The sequence below is a fragment of the Nipponia nippon genome, unplaced genomic scaffold, assembly GCF_047370975.1.
Source record: "Nipponia nippon isolate SJK-2023a ecotype South Korea unplaced genomic scaffold, ASM4737097v1 scaffold_25, whole genome shotgun sequence".
In the NCBI taxonomy this organism is placed as follows: domain Eukaryota; kingdom Metazoa; phylum Chordata; class Aves; order Pelecaniformes; family Threskiornithidae; genus Nipponia; species Nipponia nippon.
In genome coordinates this window covers 263,826-285,667 of record NW_028262342.1, presented here as the reverse complement: position 1 = coordinate 285,667, position 21,842 = coordinate 263,826, and the positions used below count along the sequence as shown (strand labels likewise).

Genomic DNA, 21,842 nt, shown 5'->3' with positions numbered 1-21,842 from the left:
GGGGTGCAGGGGTGCTGGGTGCAGGGTGTACAGGGGTGCTGGGTGTCAGGATGCAGGGTGGGGGTGCAGAGGTGCAGGGTGCCGGGGGTGCAGGGGTGCGGGGTGTCCGGGGTGCAGGGGTGCAGGGGTGCAGGGTGCGGGGCCGGGCCTGGCCGTACCGGAGGCACCGTGCCGGGAGCGGCGGGTCCTCCCACCCGGCAGGGGGCAGCAGTGGCGGCGGCGGCAGGCGGCGCGCGGGCCCCACCCGGCGCGCGCGGGGCGCGGGGCGGCGCGCGGCGGTGCGGCAGGAGGGCGCGCGGCGCGCGGACAATACCGGGGCGGCGGCGGCGGCGGCCTCGCTCGGCTCGGCCCGGACGCGCTCGGCCCCGCTCGGCTCGGCTCGGCCCGGCCCGGCCCCGCCCCGGCTCGGCCCGGCCCCGCTCGGCTCGGCCCCGCTCGGCCCCGCTCGGCCCCGCTCGGCTCGGCGCGGCGCGGCGCGGCCCGGCACCATGCTGGCGCTCTTCAACAAGCTGCTGGACTGGTTCCGGGCGCTGTTCTGGAAGGAGGAGATGGAGCTGACCCTGGTGGGGCTGCAGTACTCGGGCAAGACCACCTTCGTCAACGTGATCGCGGTGAGCGCCGGCTGCACCCCCCACCCCCCGGGCAGCGCCCGGCACGGCCCGAGCGCGGCCCCGGGGCCCAGCGCCGCCGCTGCGGGGGGCCCGGCTGTGCGCCCGCCCCCCCGGGTTGCACCCCTGCGCCTTGCACCCCCCGTTGCACCCGGATCGCACCCCACCTCCTCGCTCCCGAGTCCTGCAACCCCCCGGTGCACCCATCTTGCACCCCCCCCCCCCCGTTGCACCGGTCTTGCACCCCCCCATCGCACCCGTCTTGCACCGCCTCGTTGCACCCCGTCTTGCACCCCCCGGTTGCACCCCGTCTTGCACCCCCCCGGTTGCTCCCCAGAAGTGCTCCGCCCTGTCGCCCCCCACCCTGGAAACGCACGCGGGGTGCGGGGTGCGGGGTGCAGGCCCCGCAGCACCGGCAGGGCCCGGGCGAACCCCGGCCTTTGCTCCCCGCATCCCCGGTGCTGAGCGCGGCGGCTCGGGGGCCGCAGCCGGCGCAGGCCCGGGGCGGGATCCCGGCCCCCTCCCGGCCGGGGCTCCACCGCTGGGGCGCTGCCGGTCTCCGGGCAGTGGCCGGTTCCCGTGGGCGGCTGCCGCGGCCCGGGATCGCGGCTGCCTCGGCCCCGGGAGGCTCCTGCCCTCGGTCCCTTCGCAGCAGGCGCTTTGTCATGGCCGGGCCCGGCCGCCGCCGAGGGACGCGCAGGTGGGGCCGAGGGACAGCCGGGCCGGGCTGGGCGCCACGGGGGTGTTTGGCTCGGTGGCCGGTGGAGGAGGTTATTTGCCTCACGACCCTCCGTCCCTCCCTCGGCCGGCACCCACCAGCAGCGGCGTTTGTGGGTGCCGCCACAGCGGCAGGAGCTTTGCACCCCAACGGGGCAGCAACACCCGCCCCGGGGACCCTTCAGCCCCGGCGTCTGCCCGGCTGCGCTGCCTCGTCCGCGGTGTCCCTGGATCTGGCGGTGGAGCAGGAGCTGGGGGCTCTGGATCCCGAAGCCCAGGGTGTGGTTTCGCCTGTGCAGATCCTTGGTGGAGTCTCCTTTCTTGCTTTTTGGGTTATTGTCTCCCTCTCCAGATGCAACGCTGCGAGGTGGGAGCCGCTGCCAGGCGGATCCCGAAGGGGCAGGTTGGGGCTGTCGCTCCCGGGGCTTTCATGGAGGGAGGTGGATGCAGATCCTCCGGCTGTCCCGGTTCCCCCGTGGCCCTGCTCGTCCCTGCACGTTGCTTCGCTCGGTGCCTTGGCTCCAAAGCAAAGCGAGTTATTTCTGCTCGCTCAGGGCGCTGGGAGCCCAGCAGCTGTCAAAGGTGATTTTGCAGCTCATTTGGAGGCTTCATTGCACTGCAGCTGTGCTCCCTGGGAGGGTTTCCTTTGGTCCCGGGTGCTGCAGGGACGAAAACGTCCTTCCTGAAGTGCCCGGGGGCAGGGGGAGGACACCCTAAAATGCTTTTCACCCTGGAGACAACGGCGCTCCTGCTCTCGAGCCGTTTTGCTGGCAGTCACCGCTCGGTGCCCAAGTCCCATGCTGGTTCTCCCAGCAGACCCACACCAGCCTCGGGGGACAGGGACCTTTGTGGCTCTGGGACACTGACCATGAGCACCAATCCTTTTGGGGTGACTTTGTCCCCGCTATTTGCATGTTTAATGATCCTTTTTTGCAGTCCCACGTTGGGGTGGGACGCAGCGGTGCCACATGTGGGGCTAGTCCTGCGCTGGACCTGCCCCGTGCTGCTAGCCTGTTAACGACAACACAGGCTGCGTTGAAAATGGAAAAGTAATTTGGTGACTTTTTAAATAACCGGATAAGTTTTAAAGGGTGACGGAGCTTTGTCCCCAACCTGCTGGGCTGTTTTGCCAGCGCGGGGCTGGAAATCGCTGGGGTTGTCCTCATCCTCTTGCAACGGCTCTTGTGCCCCCCCTTTCCCCACGTGCCTCCTCCTCTCCCAGCCCTGTCTGCAGCAGACGGGGCTCAGCGTGGGCTTCGGCGGGGTTCCCGCTTCTGCAAGTAAACGCTTCGTACCTGGCAATTTTGCTGTGTGCAAGGCCCCGGCTGCAAGACCTGTGCACCAAGACTGTTCCTGCTCAGCCTGTATTGCTGGTGTAGGGAAAAGTGTCATCCAGGAATGACAGCAGCTCTCAAGGGAAGCTCTCGGTGTGGGCTGAAGCTGGCTTCATGGTCTGCTGGTGCACTGGAGGGTGGTACCTCCATGGCGGGGTGCTTAACACCCTTGCAGGGCAGTCAGGGTGCTGAGCGAGGAGCTCAGGCTCTGCTGCAGTTTTGCCTCTCTCTGTGAAGTTATTTGGAAAGTTCAGATTTTGTGGCGGATGCACACAAAAAAGAGGCACTGACCTTGGAGCAAACATCCTGTAAAGAAAGACTTGTCAGGGACAGCTAAATAACAACATGACACGCGGAAAATCCCAACTCAACAGGAACTGCATGAGAAGCGTTGGAGCCGTCTGGCTTTAAGGTGACGTAAGGGGAGCATTAGAAGGGGAAATAGCTGTGATTTGGGCTTTGGGGAGGGGAAGAACATGAACTGAAAAGTATGGGATTTTGGCGTTGTTGGAGAGATCTCCCAAGAAATCTCTGCGGGTGCAGGTGATGCTCCCCCAGCCCACAGAGGGAGGCAGGCGCTGGGGCTGGGGCTGCTCTGGGGGGCTTGGTGCTGTCCTTGTCTTCCAGGATTTTTAGCTGCACCTGGCTGAAAAATGAAATCCAGTTGCCTGGAAGACCGGGTGGTTTCCTACAGCAGCCCAGAGCTGTGGCTGTGCCAGGCGAAGGCTTTGCTGAAGGCAGCCACGATGGCGGGGATGACTCCTCCTGGGCCACCTGGTCGGGGTTTTTATTTTGCAGGGCTCATTTTTTCTTTCCCTGGTTGTCGGGAGCTGAAGCTTGAAGTCCTGTGTGCGAGGAGGGGTGAAAGGCTGTAAAACACATCTAGTCTTGGTTTTAACCTGGCGCCGGTGGGCTTGTAGCTGCCTTTTCCGCAGTCTGGGGGTGACGAGGGTGAGAGTTGAGGGCGTCAGGAGCCCCTCAGCAGGTGCCAGGGCTCAAAACCCATCAGGGCAGGACGTGTTTAGAAAAAGAGGGTGTTTTGGTGCTTTTGATTCAACATCGCACATCTTCCACCTGTGCTAGAGAGCCTTCCAAGGGAGCGGAGCCGCAGAGACTGGGTGCCGGGGTGTCGGACCTGCGTGGTGGGGGACTGGGGCAGCACCCCACGCTTGAGCCCTGCTCAGAAAGTGATTCCAGTCAATGCTGCAAGAGGAAACCACGTCAGCCTCGTACGTGGCATCAGGTAGGATGATGGATGCTGTGGCAGCTGGCCAGCTCTCCGGCAGTGCTGCCGGCGGAGGCGCATCCCAGCAGCGGCTCAAGGACCACAGAGCTCAGTGCCTGCTCCCACCCGTCCCCCGGGAGCCACCATCTCCGTCCGCTGGCCAGCTGACCCCTCCCTGCAGGATGCGCTTGGGTGCCTGAACCTGGGAGGGGAGTTGGCATCTCCATGTCCTGCAAGGTCTCCAAGGATTGCTGGGGAGGTAGAGAAGAGAGGTGCTGGTGGAGATGCTGAGAGAGAAGCAACGAGATCTTGTTCTGATGCATTTTCGCTGGTCTGCCTGGCACCTGCCTCTCCCAGTAACTCTGTACGTGCCCCTTGCGTGGGGGCTGGCACATCCCAGGGCCAGGATGGGGTGGGAGGGGGACGTGGGTCCTTGTGCTGGGTTCTGCCTCCGGGTGCAGAGGCTGGGCCCCCGACAGCTGTGTCCATTGCACCTGAGCTTCATAACGCAGAAGGCAGTAAGATTTTTGGGGGGGTTCTCCATGTCAAGCACTGGCACAGGCTGCCCAGGGAAGTGGTTGAGTCCCCATCCCTGGAGGTATTTAAAAGATGGGTAGATGTGGCACATAGGGACATGGTTTAGTGGTGGGCTTGGCAGTGTTACGTTAACGGTTGGACTTGATGATCTTAAAGGTCTTTTCCAACCTTAATGATTCTATGATTCAATGTTTCTGGAAGAGAAGGAGCTGTCTGGGGCATGGTCTTGCTTCACTGCTGCAAGCTCTGTCAGCATGAGCCAAGAAAAAATGGGCAGTGGGTTTTTTCCAGGATCACAGAATCATAGAGTGGTTTGGGTTGGAAGGGGCCTTTAAAGGTCAACCCCCCTGCAATGAGCTAGATCAGGTTGCTCAGAGCCCCGTCCAACCTGACTTGAATGTTCCAGGGATGGGGCATCTGCCACCTCTCTGGGCAACCCCTGCCAGTGTTTCACCACCCTCATCGTAAAAAATTTCTTCCTTATATCTAGTCTGAATCTACCCTCTACCTTAGTCTGAATCTACCCTTTTAGTTTAAAACCGTTCCCCCTTGTCCTATCGCTACAGGCCCTACTAAAAAGTCTGTCCCCATCTTTCTTACAAGCCCCCTTTAAGTACTGAAAGGCCGCAATCAGGTCTCCCCGCAGCCTTCTCCTCTCCGGGCTGAACACCCCCAGCTCTCTCAGCCTGTCCTCACAGCAGAGGTGCTCCAGCCCTCGGATCACGTTTGTGGCCTCCTCTGGCCCCGCTCCAACAGCTCCATGTCCTTCCCGTGCTGAGGACCCCCGAGCTGGACGCAGGGCTCCAGGGGGGTCTCCCCAGAGCGGAGCAGAGGGGCAGAATCCCCTCCCTCGCCCCGCTGCCCACGCTGCGGGGGATGCAGCCCAGGAGATGGTTGGCTTTCTGGGCTGTGAGAGCACATTGCTGGCTCATGTCCAGCTTTTCATCTATCAGCACCCCCAAGTCCTTCTCAGCAGGGCTGCTCTCGATCCCTTCATCCCCCAGCCTGTACTGATACTGGGGGTTGCCCAGACCCAGGTGCAGGACCTTGCACTTGACCTTGTTGAACCTCAGGAGGTTCACGCAGGCCCACTTCTCGAGCTTGTCCAGGTCCTTCTGGATGGCATCCCCTCCCTCAGGGGTGTCAACCACACCACTCAGCTTGGTGTCATCTGCAAACTTGTTGAGGGTGCGCACTACTGTCTGTGTCATTAATGAAGATATTAAACAGTACTGGTCCCAGTGCGGGCACTGGTCCCAATATGGACAAGTGATACCAGAGTGTGAGTCGCATCGTCCAGAGCAGAAATGTAAGCAGGTCTGAAGGGCTTGGCCAGGGTCATCCAGGTGGGCGGTGGCACCATCTCCCTCCCGCTTGGCAAGAAACCCCGAACAAGCCCACCTGCTTGCCCTGAAGAGCAGCGTGTTGCAGAGCCATGAGCTGGCCCCCTTGGGCGGTCCAGGATCTGGTCCACAGCTGGATGTACGCACCAGGGCTGGATGTACGCACCGGGCTGGATGTACGCACCAGGGTGGATGTACGCACCGGGCTGGATGTACGCACCAGGGGTGGATGTACGCACCGGGCTGGATGTACGCACCGGGCTGGATGTACGCACCAGGGGTGGATGTACCAGGCCTGGCATCCTCGGCACCAGCCCCCAGCTTGCTGCGGTGCCATTCAGCCCAGAGGTGCTCCATGCAGCCCATGTGGGTAACGCCACTTCGGCTTGCTGCAACCGTCATCCCTGTGTATGGGGGCAGCGGGGTCTTGCCTGAACTCTGGGTTTTGCCAGAAGAGCCGTGGCTGCGATGCTGCCCAGCTCGGAACAAGGGTTTGTGCAACCTGCTGTGCACTGTGAGGGGCTCTGGGGGTGCCGGGAGAGGGACCGAGCCTGGTGGGATACTCTGTGCCGTGCTCAGGTGGCCTTAAAAAACCCCTCCACCATCATGGCATGTCTCTGAGCCATTCCTGCCCCTGGTCGGAGGCATGGTAGGGAACCCAAAGTATGGCAGGGGAGAAGCACCTTGGCATTGCATGAGACTTCTGGGACGTTTACGGGAACAAACATGGGAAAACAGAGGGATAAGGGAATAAAAAGGGTCCGTTGCCGGTCAACAGGTTGCTGGTCAGTACGTTTGGCTGGCTGTGCCCTGTGTGCACCCAACGCGCTCTGTCCTGTCTTACCGAACTGCATTTCTATTTCCCTGGGTGAGAGTCTCTGTCTTCTGCGTGCGTGTGTGTGTTTGGGGGTCTGAGCACCAGCCATTGGTCTCCAAACCAGGGTTCAGAGGCCACTTGTCGCTGGTGCAGGGGACACCCGTGCTTGTGGCTCGTTGGGGTGTCCTTGGCAGGGCTGTTGCTGGCACGGCTGAGAAGAGCGACTGTCCTATCCCAGGGCTGATGCGCGCCAGCAGCACACTGCACCCAGGTGATGGGTTTTGGGACTGCCGTGCCCCCGGCTGGGCTTTCCTGGGCACAGGCGTGCGTAGGTGCTGGGGTTGAGCTGGGCGTGGAAGCGTCTGCCCGGCCACGCCTGTGCCACCGCGCAGGTGCCGTCTGCTGGGCGAGAGCGCTGGCGCATCCTGGAAAACCCAAGTATAATCCTTGAATCCCACCTCAGCATAACCCAAGGTCCGGACGTAGCAAAGACCTGCTAATTAAGGAGTGTTGTAATTATTATTTTTTTTTTTTTTAATTAAAGAGCACAAAGTTAAAAGGCAGCCTCAGAAGAATGTAAACATCAGTAAGACTGTGAAGTTGAAGGGTAGATGAGCCTCGAGCAGCCTGGGTTGGAGATCTCTGGTCTTTCAAAGCAGGGCAGCCTTGGGGATTGATCCATCTTTGAGGAACCAAGGACTACCAGGCTGTGGCGAGCTCAATGAGGGCTTTATTTCTCTGCCTGGCCCTTATAGCAACTGCTGGTATTTGCTCTGGTGCCCCTTGCCTGAGAGGTCCCGTATGGATGTATCACTGTTAGCAACTCCTCAGCGATCAGCCTTTACCCCTGCAGTGAAGCCAGCTGCTGCTTGAGAAGATGTGGTGGGACTCCATGTCCTCGTGTGCTTTGCAGAGGTCTGAGGGAGGCGCTGGTGCCCGAGGGCCTGGCGGGAATGGGCAGAGTCAGGCCAGGTACGAGCTCAGAATGTGGTGCCTGTGCCTGATGGATCTGGTGGCGGGTGTTCGCTGCCTTAGAGGGACGAACAGCACATGCATTGGGAGCTGATGGCTGTGCAGGCTTGGAGCCGTGGATGGATGGCCAAGGAGTATTTTCTCTTGTATTTTCTCTGGGCTGGTAGCAAAAGTCCACTCGCTACAGCCTCATGAGAGGTTTGTCCTTGTCCCCAGCTTTCTCCTCTGTTTCCATAGCCTGCACCCACTGCCTGGTTCTCCATTTTTCTTGTTCATTTTTTTTTTCAATTGAAAAAATAAAACACAGTCCTCATTTCCTCTAAAAGTGGAGAATGTATCAACACTGGTCTAGCTCCGGGCTTTGTTTTGCCTGCTTTTCAGTGACTGCCTTTATGCAGATTTTCTCTCCTAGTTAGCTCTACTTCTCAGCAGCAGCAGCTTCAGCAGGTGGAAGAGTTGGTTTCTATGGGCACTGCTTAAATGTTTACTTTGGTCTCATCTTTACAGCCTTGGAGAAAGTAAGGGTTTCACTTAAATTCAGTTTTACTGGTGGCCACCAGCTTGGCCCATGGTGGCCATGGCGTTCCCCAGCCATAACACACACACACAGACAGAGATCTCTCAGTTGACCCTCAGACCCCACGGTTGCTCTGGCAGTTGTCCTGCACCTCCTGGTCCCTCCAGCAGCCACCTTCTTCCATGGTCTCAGCCCTGGGGACGCCCACCCTCTGGCTCCGTGGCCACTCCACCTGCTCAGCGGTGGCTGCACGCTCACCCGCACTCGTTCCGACTGCTGCACCAGGGACAAGTGGCCTCTGAACCCTGGTTTGGAGACGAGTTGCTGGTGCTCAGACCCCCAAACACACACTTGCACGCAGAAGATAGAGGCCCTTACCCAGGGAAATTGTTAGAAATGCAGTTTGGTAAGAAGACAGGACAGGCTGCGCTGGTTGCACAGCCAGACAAACATACTGACCAGCAACCTGTTGACCCTTTTTATCCCCTTATCCCTCTGTTTTCCCATGTTTGTTCCCACAGACATCCCAGAAGAAGTCTTGTGCAATGCCAAGGTGCTTCTCCCCTGCCATACTTTGGGTTCCCCACCTACTGTTGTGTCCATGGGTAGAGTGTCCGGCTCTGGCTCTCCTGCCCTGGGAGTAGCTGGACCAGGGTTTTTCGGGTTTGTCCACCCAGTCTTGCCTCTCTGTGCTCCTTTGTGTGCGTGCAGATGTCTTTTTTTATCACAGAACTTAATAATTGCCTCTGCCAGGCTCATTAGGAGATTCCCTGCAGGTTCCCCTTGATTAAACCCAGCTCAGGAAGGAGAGCACAAGGCTTTGTCTTCACGAGGTGCCACCTGTGTCCTGGCCGGGCTGCGGACCTGCAGCACAGCTACCGGTAGTGCTGCGCCCTCAGGGACCGCAAGTGTCCTGCAAGGTGCGAGCACCCCCAGCCCTGCTGCTGGTGCCCCTGCCTTGGCTGGGGCGTCACGGCTGGTTTGGGACACGGTGCTTGGGGGAGGAAGGGGTGGGAAGGGTGGGAAGGGAGAAGATCCAGCTGAGAGCAGGGCAGTGGCTGGGAGGTCTCCGAGAAGCCAGAGCAATGATTGAAGAGGGGACAACCTGGGTGTTGTAGTTCAGTAGAAGACCAAGGGGAGACCGAGCAACCTCAGAAACAGGAGTTGGGCCAAGCTGCTCCAGCGCTGAGTTTGTATGAGCTGGGTTGGACTGTGTGGAGGAGGCAGATGGATGCTGGCAGTGACAGAGCAGGGGCATCGAGACATTACAGGTTGGGGATGGATTGAACACCATGTCTTCAAGGTTCCATTGCTGGGGCCATCCATCGGGCTGGGTAGCCAGAACCAAGGGTGCAGGTACCATGTAGCCAGCTCGCATGGGTCCATCGTTTGGAGACGTGCACTGAATAGCAGAGAAGCCGCTTCTCTTTCCTTCAAGAGGGCGATGCTAAGGGCAGAGCTGCTAAGCTGCAACCGTTGCCTTGTCCCAAAGGATCTGGAGTCCTCTGCAGGCGTTGCCTGCTGCCCCCGTGTTGCAGGGTTGGCTTGGGATGTGCGGTGCAGAGCAGGTCTGCTTTGGTCCTGTCCCACATCATTCCCTGAGCTCGCAGGAGGGGACTTTCTCGGTCCCTTGCTTGGATCCAGAGGCTTTTGTTTTTCTTCAGAGTTTCTGTAACAGGTTCTCTGCTGCCATCAAGTAGTGCTGATGCTGGTGGGGGCTGCGCACATCCAGCACCACAAAGCCTGGGCCAGCAGCAAGCGGTCACTCTAGAGCCACCAGCGCTTCGTGTGGCCACCATCTCTGTCCAGATGCTGCCTCATTACGGACACATCTTGAATGAGAGCAACTGCTAATAAATTTGTAGGCAGTTGCGGGGTCTGTCTGGAGGGAGGTGGGAGCAAATGTTGCTGCGGCTCTTGTACAGAGATGCCTTCTCCACCTCGGAGTTGAGAGCTGCGCTGCGCGTCCCTGGGGAGCTGCTGGGAGCATCGCATACGTGGCTGTGCCTCAAACGAGGCGTTGGGCCAGTGCAGCCTCAGCGCCGCCATCCAGGGTGTTTCGAGCTGTGGTGCAGTGCTGAAGAAGCAAAAGCAGCCCAAGGATTTTCCCTTTCATCTGAAAAAACTCGTTTTTATGAAAGAAACTGGGCTTCTGTGATACCGTGCTCTAAAAATAAAAAAAAGCCATTAGCTGCATTGCAGGAAGGGGGATGAATCTGCCCTGGAGAGCATCGTCTTGCCTGGCTCCCGTGGGCTTGCTGGCAGCCTTGGTCACGCTGGCGTCACCTGGGTTCCAGGGTCAGCTGGCGTATGGCCTGGGTGCTGTCCGCAGGCTTGTCCCCAGATCCCATTTTTGCTCTCAAGATACAGAGTGCCCTGAAGATAGGGCCCATTCAACAGCCCAACAGGCTGTTTCAGCTGTGGTAGCATCACCGGGAGCGTGGCCAGGAGGGGCCCGTGGGTTTTCCACCATGCTGAAAGCCTGTGATGTTGAATTTCCAAGCTGAGGGGTGCTGCGGAGCCGGGCCGTGTATGTTAATTGCAGGTGTTGGTGGTGAGACCATCTGCTTTGGGGTGGAAGGGGACTGGGGTGCCCATCCCTGTCTCACTGCACCGTGCTTGTCCAGCTCAGGCTGCTGGCCTGCCCACGGCGGTGGGGTCTGGCTGACACGGGTCCCTTCAGCACAATCCCTCTGCACGGAGGTTTTGAACCAAAGCATGCTGGAGATTTGGGGCAAAAGTCGGGATTGTCTCCTTCTTGGACCTGTGTGGTTCTTCCTCCTTGCTGCCAGCCCTGGGGTAGCTCCATCCTGCCCGGCTCCAGGTGGCAGCCCCCCTTCCCAGGCCTCTGGATTTGCGTGGGGACACCTGTGTCCCCTCTGGTGCCTTCTGCAGGGCTCCATGCTGTAGGTGCCCCATGATGCTCAGAGCCCCAAAGAGCTGTAAGACCCGCTGTTGAAGGGAAACACTGTAAAGGCTTGGCTTGAATTTGGCTTTTTCCCATCCAAATGGGGTACTCGGAGTCAAGCATCTGTGGGGCTGTCATGGCTTGGCTTGGTGATACGAGACGTGCTGGGGGGGCAGAGTGAGCCTGTGGAGCAGGGCTGGTCTTTTTTAACTGTTTCGGAGAAGAGCTCCTGGAAGATCAGTGGCTTTGCAAGCGAAGCTCCCGGCTGCCAGGTGCTCCCGCCCTGCGCTGTGCACAAAGCCGCTCGGGGAGGCTGGGTGGGGAGGTTACAGGTGAGAAATTAAACCCCCTGCGTTCCTCTCTTGGGTTGGAGCTCTCTTGGGTTGGGAGATGCCGGCAGGAGGTGAGGCTGGGTGGTTTTGGGGATGGTCCAGGGAGCCATCCAACCCAGGGCGCTTTGGGCATCTGCCTCTGCCCCACGGAGGACCATGTTCTGGTGGAGACATGACTTCAGATGACCAGGGGCCAAGCTTTTGGCGCTGCCATCTCCAGTCCCCAGGGAATGGCTTGTTTGTGAGCACCGGGGGATATGGGGCTGCAAAACAGCCAGCGGCGATTTATTGAGAGCAGGTCGCATCAAAGCAGTGTCATCCTGTGCTAGGACAGGGTGACAGCCGCCTGGCCATGGCGAGGAGCAGGGCCACCTCGGCTCTGCGCGCTGCTCACCAGAGCTGGTAGATGCGGCATGGAGGCTGAGGTTGTTTCTTTGTGTATGCCAGCAAGCCGAGGTCGCGGGTGCTGGCCGAGCAGGGGGTGATGGCTGAAGTGGCAGGTGACGTGGTGTCCGCGTGCATGTGGCAGAGGATGGAGCTCAGAGTGAGCTGGGGGCAGCGGTTGCCCCTGCAAAAGCTGGATTCTGGCCGTCTCTCCCAGTAACCCAACTGGGAAGTGGTGGGGCTGGGCAGAAAGCTCATTTGTCTTCCAGCCAGGGCACCGGGGCAGTGTGGTTTGGCCAGGGTGCTGAGGGGACCCTGGCAAAACCAGCGATGAACTAGAGCCTGCAAAGACCTGATCTACCTGATGTAGCCACAAAATTCATCTTGCCTGCAAGCATTTTTGTGCCTTCCGGAGGAATCCCATTCCCAAGCAATCGGTGCGGCTGGGCACAGTCTCTGGGGTCAGCATGGCTGCTGTGTCCATTGCATAGCCAAAACTGGAGGGAAAGAGGTGTCCAGCGAAGCTTTTGCGTGCCTGCAGCTGGGCTGGTCTCCGCTCTCCCTTGCAGTGGAGCTGCGGATGGGTGGACCCTGCAGGCAGTTGAAGATGTGCCGGACACATCAGCATCTAGGACAGTTGGAGAGGGAAGAGAGGACATCATGTTTCTACCGTTCAAAGTTGCTTTCAGAGAGCAGCTGATGCAGAAGGAGCTGAGCACATTGCAGCGCGTTGAAGATGCCACCGTGGGTGCCAGGACAGCAGGGACCATGTGCAAACCATCCTGGACCACAATGTGTCGCGTTCCCAACCCGGCCTTTTTTTGGACAGCACGAGCGGTTTTGTGCTGGCCCCTTGGCCGTGAGCAGGCTGGAGGCAGGCACTGTGGTGAGAGAAGGATTTGGGGCAGGGAGCAAGGCCGTGCTTTGCTCACAGAGATGTGCTCGCTCCGATCTCTTGCGGGAGAAAGCAGAGGTGACTCCTGGCTCCTGCAGCCCATGCCTTCCTGGAAGAAGAGCTACCATCACACGTGAACCATGTCTCCGGTGGCTTTCACAGCCAGCAGTTCCCAAGATGCGGTCTGGAATGCCCGATGGAGGTGCCTGCAGCTGCCGAGAGCTCTTCAGCAATTGCTCTCCACGTCTTCCGATCAAAGCCTGATAATTCCTTAAAACCCGGTCCATAATGCCAAATTGTGTTGAACCTCAGTCCGCAGGAGACATCCCCCATGTTGGCCGCTGGTAGAGGGGTTCCTGCCTGCTTCCCCTCCTCTCCCCTGGCTCCCGTCCCTGCCAGTCCCCGGCGTGGTTTTGGGTGCACTGTGGCTTGGAGACCCCTTGGCTGCCAGGCTTTGCTGATGAACTCAAAAGGGAAATGAAAAAGGGAAGCAGCGCGGATTGCAGAACTGTTGGAAGAGGTCAGGAAAACCCTGGGGACTTGCTGATGTGTTGGGTCTGGAGGGGTGGTTGGCTCAACCAGGCACAAAATTCTGTTTATCAGAAAATGGCATGAATTGCCTTCCCTTTTTAGGGTTTGTGTTAACTGAAAGAAAACCCAGAAAAGTCCTAGAGAAAATGAGATTTTAAGCCAGTCAAGAGCTGCTGGGATGAGTTCAGCCACGCTTGGTGGTTCCTAGAAGTTTCTGGCACTGATGGCCAAAAGGCCCAGTGCCGTGTTATCCTGGTTATCAAACCGGCTTCCCCGACAGCTTCCCTGGCATCTTTTCACAAGGATGCATTTAAAAAGTCTTCTGAGTCCCAGTGAGGCTGCCTGCCCGGTGGGAGGCTGCAAGAGGCAGAGGGTGAAGGGCTGTGGCAGCTCCTGCGCCAGGGATGCTGCTGGCGCTGCCTGGAGCATCCCTCTGTGCTGCTCAGCCCAGGGCCGTCTCGTGGCATTGAGATATGAGCAGCAAACTGGAAGGTGGGGTGGGCTTTAACAGACCAGTGCCGTCCTGTCCCTCCGGTGCAGTGCCGGGCACGTGGACTGGTGAGCCGGCATCTCCCCGTGGCAGCAGAGGGACTGTTCCTGCTCGCCGCTCTGACAGGACTAAGCTAGTTTCGCAGCGGTGCTGGGATGCTGCAAATCTGGAGCAATTTCATGCTTCTCCTGCCTGACGCGGCTCGGAGCTGCCCTGCTGGAGGACACGCGGTGGCAGCTCCTGGGGAGGGGGAGAGGGGACCCTTTGCATCCCCCCATGTCACCCAGCACGAGCAGCTGGCTCTCATGAAAGGGCAGGGTGCAGGGGCTGGAGAACCCGTGCAGGCAGGCTGCAGGCAGGCAGCAGACCTGCAGGAAAGCAGAAGTCAGTCTGGTTTGGGCTGGGCCATAAATGATCCGGAGCAGGAAATGTGCCCGAGCCCCCGGGAATCGCGGCTGAAAAGAAGCCGTTGCGGGAGGTGGCTCCCCTGGGTGGGCAGCCCAGCCGCCTGCCTGCACCCTGGGTCCTCGCGGGGCTGCCAGCGGGTTTTGCGGGAGAGGCTTGGGCCCGGCACGGCTGACCTGAGGTCACTGCAGCAGGCGAAGTTCTCTGCCTCCTCCTGCGGAGAGCTTAGGAATCCCACCTTGAAAGGGTTGGGTGGACGAGCTTCTTCCACCCCACCGAGACGGCAGCGTGGCTGGGGCTGGGGGTGGCAGCTCGCTGCGGGGCTGGGGGCTTCACCAGGGTGCCCTGTGCCCCATGCAGCGGCAGCATCTCCCTCCTGCAGGCATTTTATCTCCTTGGCTCTGATTTTGGTCCTGGCGTGGAACAGCAGGAGGGTCGTGCTGTACCTGCCGCAGGGCTCGCAGAGCGTTTGGGGTTATTTCTAGGCAGGCTTTCAGCCTCGCTGCCCTGCTCGGGGCAGGCTGGCAGGGTTTCCGTGCCTCCTAACGCTGCTTCTTGTTCCTTGCAGTCAGGACAGTTCAATGAAGACATGATCCCGACGGTGGGCTTTAACATGAGGAAGATCACCAAGGGGAACGTTACCATAAAGGTAAGGTGCAGATGTTATTGCCGGTGTGGGCTCTTGGGATGAAAGGTGGGGTGAAGGGAGACTGGTAGGACTTCTACTGGAGGTTGAAAGATGCCAGCAGCCCCAGCTGCAGCTGGGAAGATCTGCCCTGCTAGGTTTCTGCAGGTACCCACCAGAGGAGATGGTGGGAAGGGACATGGTTTAGTGGTGGCCTTGGCAGTGCTGGGTTAACGGTTGGACTTGATGATCTTAAAGGTCTTTTCCAACCTTAACGATTCTGTGATTCTTACTTCTCTGCAGTAAGAGCCAGTCTGGGCTGCAAAGCTGGAGGTTTTCTTATACCTCTGGCTTGCTGGTGGGGACTTGTGGATGCGGTCGCCTTGCTGAGGGTGGGAGCGCCGGGTAAAACGGGTCATGGCTTACAGTGGTGGTCTCTGCCTCGAGAGCAAGGGGAGAGGAGGTTTCTACTCCTTCTGGATCTTTCAAGGGCCCCAGGTTGGACTGGGAAATAATGGTGGGATGGGCTTGAAAAGCTGATCAGGGATCTCTGCCTGCTGCAGAAATGTTTCCAAGAGCGTGCTGAGTGTTTTGAAATGGCAAACGTATCAGTGAAAAGCCAGGAGGGGTGGTGGGCATGGAGAGTTGCCCCCCAGCTTGGGCCAGGGGGTCCCTCCGTGCCAGCAGAGGCACATCCCAGGAGGTGTTCAGCACCCTCCAGCTGCCCTTCCTGAGATGTCTCCTTTCTTTATCGAGTTGGGAGCCTCCTCGTTAGGTTTGAGACGAAGAGGAGGGGATGGGGGTGGGTTTGGTGCATGCCGGGTGCTCTGGCCAGGTTGCCGCGTAGGGAAGGGTCACGGGCAGGGCGGTGGGGTAACGAGCAGGATGGTGGGCTAACGCCGCCTTCTCCCTGTCACAGCTCTGGGACATCGGTGGCCAGCCGCGGTTTCGCAGCATGTGGGAGCGGTACTGCCGCGGAGTCAGTGCCATTGTGTGAGTATCCCTGGGAGCCGAGAGCCCCGGCACCCCCGCGCTGCCGCTGAGCCCCACCAGCGGGTGGGGACACGGTCCCACCGCCCCACCCAAGGGTGCTGGGCAGGGCTGAGCCGGGGCAGCTGCCGTGCCTTCGCTGCTGGAGCTGGACGCCCGTGGCGGGAGTTGAGGTGCTTCCCCCTGGGACCGGTTCCCCCACGGGCTTTGAGCACAGGGCAGCCAGGGCCCCGCAGCCGTGGCAGACCCTTCCCTTCCAGCATTGCTCAGCCCGGCTCTGTTCCTCGCATCTTGCCCTTCCTGGCTCCCGTGCTCCTGCCTGTCCATCGCAGGGGCTCAGCAAAGGCCATCGGTGTGGCTCAGCCCTTTCCAAGGGGCTGGTTTTAAAGGCAGCCGCCAGCAGCCTGTTTCGAGGTCATGCTGTTTATGTGCTGCCGGATGAATCTTGTGCTGAGAGAAGGAGTCTCCCTGCAATGCCCGCTGCTGACTGTCAGCAAGTCTCTGAGTGTCCCCGCATGTCCCCTGCTTGCAAACATTGCAGTAAGTGCAGTCCCAGGGAGTCCAGGCTGGGGAAGAGCCCAGCAAGATGCTCATGGGACGCAGGCTGCCTGCTCCTAAGGACAAGAATTCACCCTAGAAGGCCACGTCGCTGTTGCTTAAACCCAGTTAGAAACTCAGGTTTATGTGATCTTCACCAGTTGCCAATGCCCTGAGGTTTTGGAGGGCTGGGATTCTGTGGTGCCCTTCCCAGCTGTAGGTCTGGCAGGTGAGGAGGAGTGAGGGACCGCATGTCCCGCTTGTTGGGACAGCAGTGTCTGGTCCTGCCCTTGTGGATTGTCACCATGTCAGGAGATGTCCTTGACACTTTTTATTGGAGTGAGCTTTGCTGGAAATGACAAAACCCCATTTTTTTCACTCCTTTTACTGCCTCCTTCCATAATTTCATAATTTTTCCAAAGTGGCCCATCTGGTTGAGAGGAAACAAAAGGATCTGTGGCCGTCTAGGTCATGCTCCTATCTGCTTTCTTCGCCTCGAGCTGCGTCGTGTCCCTTTTCGCTTGCCTCCAGCCCTCCCGCCCCGTCCAGCGTGCCGAAAGCTCGTGGCAGTGCCTGGGTGGTGTTTTTCCCTCTCGGTACAGCCATACACATTTTCCTGTATTCAGCGCTTCAGTAGCTAAAAGCTCTGTTGGTATTTTTAATAAACCCTACAAGGCCCGATGAAGCTTGATGGTGTTTCTCACTTCTTCTCTCCCAGCTTCTTGATCTTTAAAATAAAGGCTGCTTTGATCAGTTCCTCTCCCCAGTTTTGGCTTCACTTATGTCCTTTGCAGGACGGGTTTCTGCCCGTAAGAGCTAAATCCTTCCCTAAACCTGCCCCATCTGCTCAGAGCAAGCATTGCTGACTGCTGGCTTCGCGTGCCCTTTGCTCTGTGCCCCATGCCCAAGATTGCTCCCATAGGGAAGATGAGCAGGTCCTTCCCCCTGCCAGGATTTCGAGTCCACGTCTCCTCCATCATCAGCTCTTCTTGTCTTCTCCACTTGTTGTCCTCTTTCTGGGTGTCTCCATAAGGAGCTGCCACATGCAGATGAGCTTCACTTGGGTGCTTGGGGACAACATTTTGCAGCTTCTTCTGCCCAGGCAGCGCTTGGGCTCCCCTCACCCTCCGTGTCCTCGCTGTCAGCAGGCTGGGCCCCTGTGGGGACGGGGACGGGGACAGGGAGGTCCCCCGCTGCCCTGGGAGACAAGAGAGGCTCTCAGCCCCACAGCCTTCCTTGGGAAGAGGGGTCCTGGGGGAAGGATCCTGTTATCCATCACCTCCACACACTGGCCTGGGAGCCGATGGGGGCGATGCAGCTGCCATGAGAGCGAGGTTTGGTGGTGGCACAAACCTCAGCACAGCACCGGGGTGCGGGGACCTCAGTGCCTGTGCTCAGGGGTGTCCCTTGCCTTGCAGGTACATGGTGGACGCCGCCGACCAGGAGAAGATAGAGGCCTCCAAGAATGAACTGCACAACCTGCTCGACAAGCCGCAGCTCCAGGGCATCCCGGTGAGCTGTTGCCTGGATAGGTTCCCCCCAGCCGCTCGCGGTCCCCAGGCTGGTGGCTGCCAGGGTTGGCAGCGAGGGGCTTGCATCTTGCAGAGCAGATTCAGGAGGCGGATCCCCTTCCTTGGGGGGTCCCCTTCCCCGCTGAGCTCCTGTGGGAGCTGGGGAAGTGACGCTTTCTAGCCCAGGGCTGGGCCAACCAGCAGGGAAGGGAGCTTTAGAAGAGGCTAAAAAACCCCCCCGATCTGTGAGATCTGTCCTCTTGCATGAATTTGCACCTTATTTATGGTGGGACATAAGGTCTCGTCTCCTAGGAGAGCTGCTGCTGGGCTGTGACATTTGCAGGAGGTGGGCTGTGGCGGCGGGCACACCGCGTGTGCCGGGGGAGGATGCTTACGGAGCATCCAAAATCGGCATCCTTTCACAGGAGCTAATCGAGGATCTTGCTTAGATCCCAAACATTCGCTGCCAACTAAATTAAGCTCCTGACATAACGCACTGCATTTGCAGCCCTTCTGAGTGCTTTTTTGAGAACAAGACTCCAAATTTAAATCGGGGGATGCTGCGTTACGGTGCTGCTGCAGAGGCCTCGGCTCACCCCGGGAAGGCGGCCACAGCCTCAGTGCTGTCCTTGTCAGATGACAGTCGCGTGGCATGCTCCGGAGGGATGAACGAGTCCTGCCGGGTGATTATTTTCCTTGCGTAGTCTGAGGATGCCTTTGTGGATGTGAAAAGCCTTGAAGTAAGGAGAGATCAGTGGATGGCGCAAACAGCCGTTGCTTTTTGGGCTGGCTGCCTGTGGAGAGCAGTTCTGCATGGCATCCACGTCTTGCTCCTTCCTGATAACGTCAGTTTTAGCCATTTCACTTGATTTTTTTTTGCTCAAAGACAGCAAGACGCTCCTGGGAGAACGTCCTAGATGGCAAGAGAGATGCTGGCGCCCTTCAGGGAGCATGTGCTGTGGGGCCAGCTTCTCACTGGGACTAGAGAGGACACAGGAGATGCTGTGTAGGGGCTAATTAAGGCTGTTAATTGAAGTGCTCTGCCTTCTGATTGCCCACTGAAGGGGTTTTCTTCATCTGGGCACACCCTGGTGAAGTGGCCAGGGCTGTCTTGCATCTCAAGCAGGGTCCGCTTCTGGGTGGCAGAAGCAGGTTCCCACCTGGTCTGGTGGTCAGGAGCTTCAGGTGTCCCCTCTCCCCTCCTGCAGGTCCTAGTCCTGGGGAACAAGCGAGACCTGCCCGGTGCCTTGGATGAGAAGGAGCTCATTGAGAAGATGTAAGTGTGCCGGTGGCCCCAGGTGGCTGCGGTGGGGCTGTGACAGTGCCACCCCCTGTTCCTGCTGTGCCCCCACAGGCACGGTCACCCCACCGTGCTCTGCCAGTACTCCTTCCCTAGCCAGGGTGGCATCGCGGCGCTTGGGGTGGGCTGGCAGAGACGGGTGGCTGGGGACATCCGAGGCAGCTGCCGGCGGAGGTGACGTCTCTGTGCTTGTGGGAACGGGGAGGAGCTGGGAGCCATGGCCGCCAGTGCCAGGCTGGGTCCCGCGTGCCACACGGTGGCGTTGGGGCCCAGCCCGGCACGGCACGGCACAGCGCTCGGTGGCGGAGCTGGGCTCCTGCCTGGGTGCTGCTCCCGTCACCCTCTCGCGGCTCTGCCCCTGGTGCGGGTGCTGCACCCCCGGCAGCAGGCAGCCCTTGGTGCTTGGAGGTTGGATCCTGCTCCGGTGTGTTACACCATCCACGTGCTTCTCCCTTATTTCACCACCTTTTGCCATGCCGGCGTGTGGCCTCCTCGCAGCTGATGCTGCCTCCTGCCCACCTCCACCCCTCCCCTGCGGCTGGGGGACGGGGATGCTGCGCTGACTGCAGCATCTCTGCTCCCCCCGCCACCCCTCGGAGATCTTCCCTGTCCCACAGGCACCTACGCAGCTCCCGTGCTGCCAGCCCTGTGCTGCTCCCAAACCCTCCCCGCCCCATGTCGCCGCAGAGCTGTGCAACTGAGTTTTGGGGAGGGAAGCTGTGTGATTTCGTGGCCAGGCTCTCATTGAGGTTGGGTCCCTCCTGCCCCGTCACGTAGCCCCTGCAGACCGTGCCTGGCCATCAGTCGTGGGCACGGTGTGCTGGTGTTCTTGCCCAACCCGCGTGCGGGTCCCTGGGAGCCTGGGGAGATGCTCCCCCTGCAAAGCGTCCCCCGTCTTGGAATTGGGGTCCAAAGGGACCCTTCAAAAGGCTGCCTGGAGACATCTCCCATCGCCGCGCAGCCCTGGGGGTCTGCAGCTAGAGCTCGCTCCTCTCCCGCAGGAACCTCTCCGCCATCCAGGACCGAGAGATTTGTTGCTACTCCATCTCCTGCAAAGAAAAGGACAACATCGGTGAGTACTGGCGGCTCCGGTGTGGTGGGGGGGGCAGCCCATGCCCACAGGAGCAGCGTGCCCAGGCTGTTTCCCCAAGTACGGGGGGTGACGGCTGGAGGGAGAGGCTGTAAGTGTCCCCTTGCCTTCGCAGACATCACCCTACAGTGGCTTATCCAGCACTCGAAGTCCAGGAGAAGCTGAGATCCCACTGTCTGCGGCTCAGATCGGAAAGATGCCATTGTACAAGCCCATGCCCTTTCTCTCTCCTGCTCTGTCCCTCCAGCTCTCTCTCTAGATGGGTATTTTTAGGGGACCCCAGACTCCGCTCGCATTGAGGTGGAGCCCTTGTTTTTATTGTAAAGATAATGTCTGACTCTGCCCTCCTCTCCTCTCCTCTCCTCTCCTCCCCTCTCTCTGTCTCTTCCTCCCATTTTGGCACTGTTCTGTTGTTGTCTGTGTATACAGTATATATATATATGTATATATATTTTAATTTTTTAATTTAAGCGATAGCGCTGTTACTAAACTGGGCCCTGTGAGTGGTAGGAAGGCTGTGGGCTCCCCGAGGCCAGCCGAGGGTCAGCGCTGGGAGGAAGATGGGGGTGGTGGCAGAAGGCAGCCCCTTGGGGATGGGGCCGTGGCAGGCTGCGGGCAGGTCCCCTGGGGCTCCCTCCTCCCTTCCCCGGGTCTCCTGCCTGTGTCCCTGGGCAGGGAGCATCCCAGGGGTGTCAGGAGCACGCCGCCTTGCCCTTCCCCGAGCTTTGGCCCTATGGGCAGAGTTTGGGGGGAGGTGATGCCACCCCCTGGGCTCCTCACCCCTCTGGGAGGACAGGAATTACTCACCGCCCACTGCAATCAGCTCGCCCCCGCCATTGCCTCCAGCTGCCGTGCTGCTGCCCCAACCCCTCCTTGCTGCCCTGGGCCCCACATCCCCCTGCCCCACGTCCCCCTGCCCCACATCCCCCTGCCCCGCGTCGTCCCCCAGACCCCGTACCGGGGCCGAATCCTGCCCTGCTGCCCAGTCCTGCTGCTCCGCCGCGCTGGGGCAGCGATCCGAGGGGCTAGTGCCAGTGCAGGGGGGGCCCAGCAATGCCAGCAGCCCCTGCGGGGAGCGGGGGGCTGGCTCCTGCCCCCTCCCTGCCCCAGCTGCCCCCACGTAGCCTCTCGGGGCAGCCGCGCTGGCTCCCCATGTGCCAAAAGGCATTGCCTGCACCTGGCTGGAGGCTGCTGGCTCTGCCCCTGCCGAGGACATCGCACAGAGACACCAAGGAGGGGGGAACACCTTTCCCCAGGGGCATGGGGCCGTGAGAGCCCCTGTGCGCCCGCACCGCTGCCCGCCGGAGCCCTGGCGCGCTCCAGGCCGTGCCCTGCTCCCCACGCCGGCCCCCAGCTCTGCTGCCCTGGCTGGGGGGGACACAGGGGCAGTGGGGCAGGGGACGGCGGGGCTGGGGGGGCACCGCTGGGTCCTTGTCTGCAGGTGGGGAGAGGGCGAGAGGAAATTTTGGGGGGATCAGGAAGGCTTTGCCCATCTGTGCCGTGTGATGAGTTGCTGGGTCTCTGCAGATACAGCCTGGGGGCCTGGCCAGGTTGTTTGGGGTCAGTTTGGGGGGAACTTAGCTGGGCTGGGGGGGACGCACTGGCATCGGGAGGGTGGGCGCGTAGTGGGGTCAGGTCAGCGGCACAGCGGGGAGGCGGCTGCCTATCCCCACTCAGGGCTGGGGGAGAGGGTGGCAGTGGCCCGGGGGTGGGGGGGCTGCAGGGCCCCTCTCGCTGCCGCTTCCCCTGCTCGGCTCCGGGGCGATGAGGCCAG

At 60.0% G+C, this 21,842-nt stretch overlaps 1 protein-coding gene across 1 annotated transcript; it reads left to right on the top strand.

The window, feature by feature from the left end:
- Positions 1–271: 271 nt before the first annotated feature.
- Positions 272–20,517, top strand: ARL8A (ARF like GTPase 8A). Its single transcript, XM_087762074.1, has 7 exons — positions 272–611; positions 14,584–14,664; positions 15,560–15,633; positions 17,586–17,679; positions 18,887–18,954; positions 19,980–20,050; positions 20,184–20,517. Exons 1-7 carry the CDS (start codon positions 489–491, stop codon positions 20,231–20,233), a joined length of 561 nt encoding a protein of 186 aa, XP_087618200.1. The 5' UTR covers positions 272–488; the 3' UTR covers positions 20,234–20,517.
- The last annotated feature ends 1,325 nt before the right edge of the window (positions 20,518–21,842 follow it).

Coding starts and splice junctions, on each gene's coding strand:
- ARL8A (XM_087762074.1), top strand. CDS start 489: ATGCTGGCGCTCTTCAACAAGCTGCTGGACTGGTTCCGGGCGCTGTTC. Junction 14,665..15,559: donor AGGGGAACGTTACCATAAAG/GTAAGGTGCAGA, acceptor TCCCTGTCACAG/CTCTGGGACATCGGTGGCCA. Junction 17,680..18,886: donor CGCAGCTCCAGGGCATCCCG/GTGAGCTGTTGC, acceptor CCCCTCCTGCAG/GTCCTAGTCCTGGGGAACAA.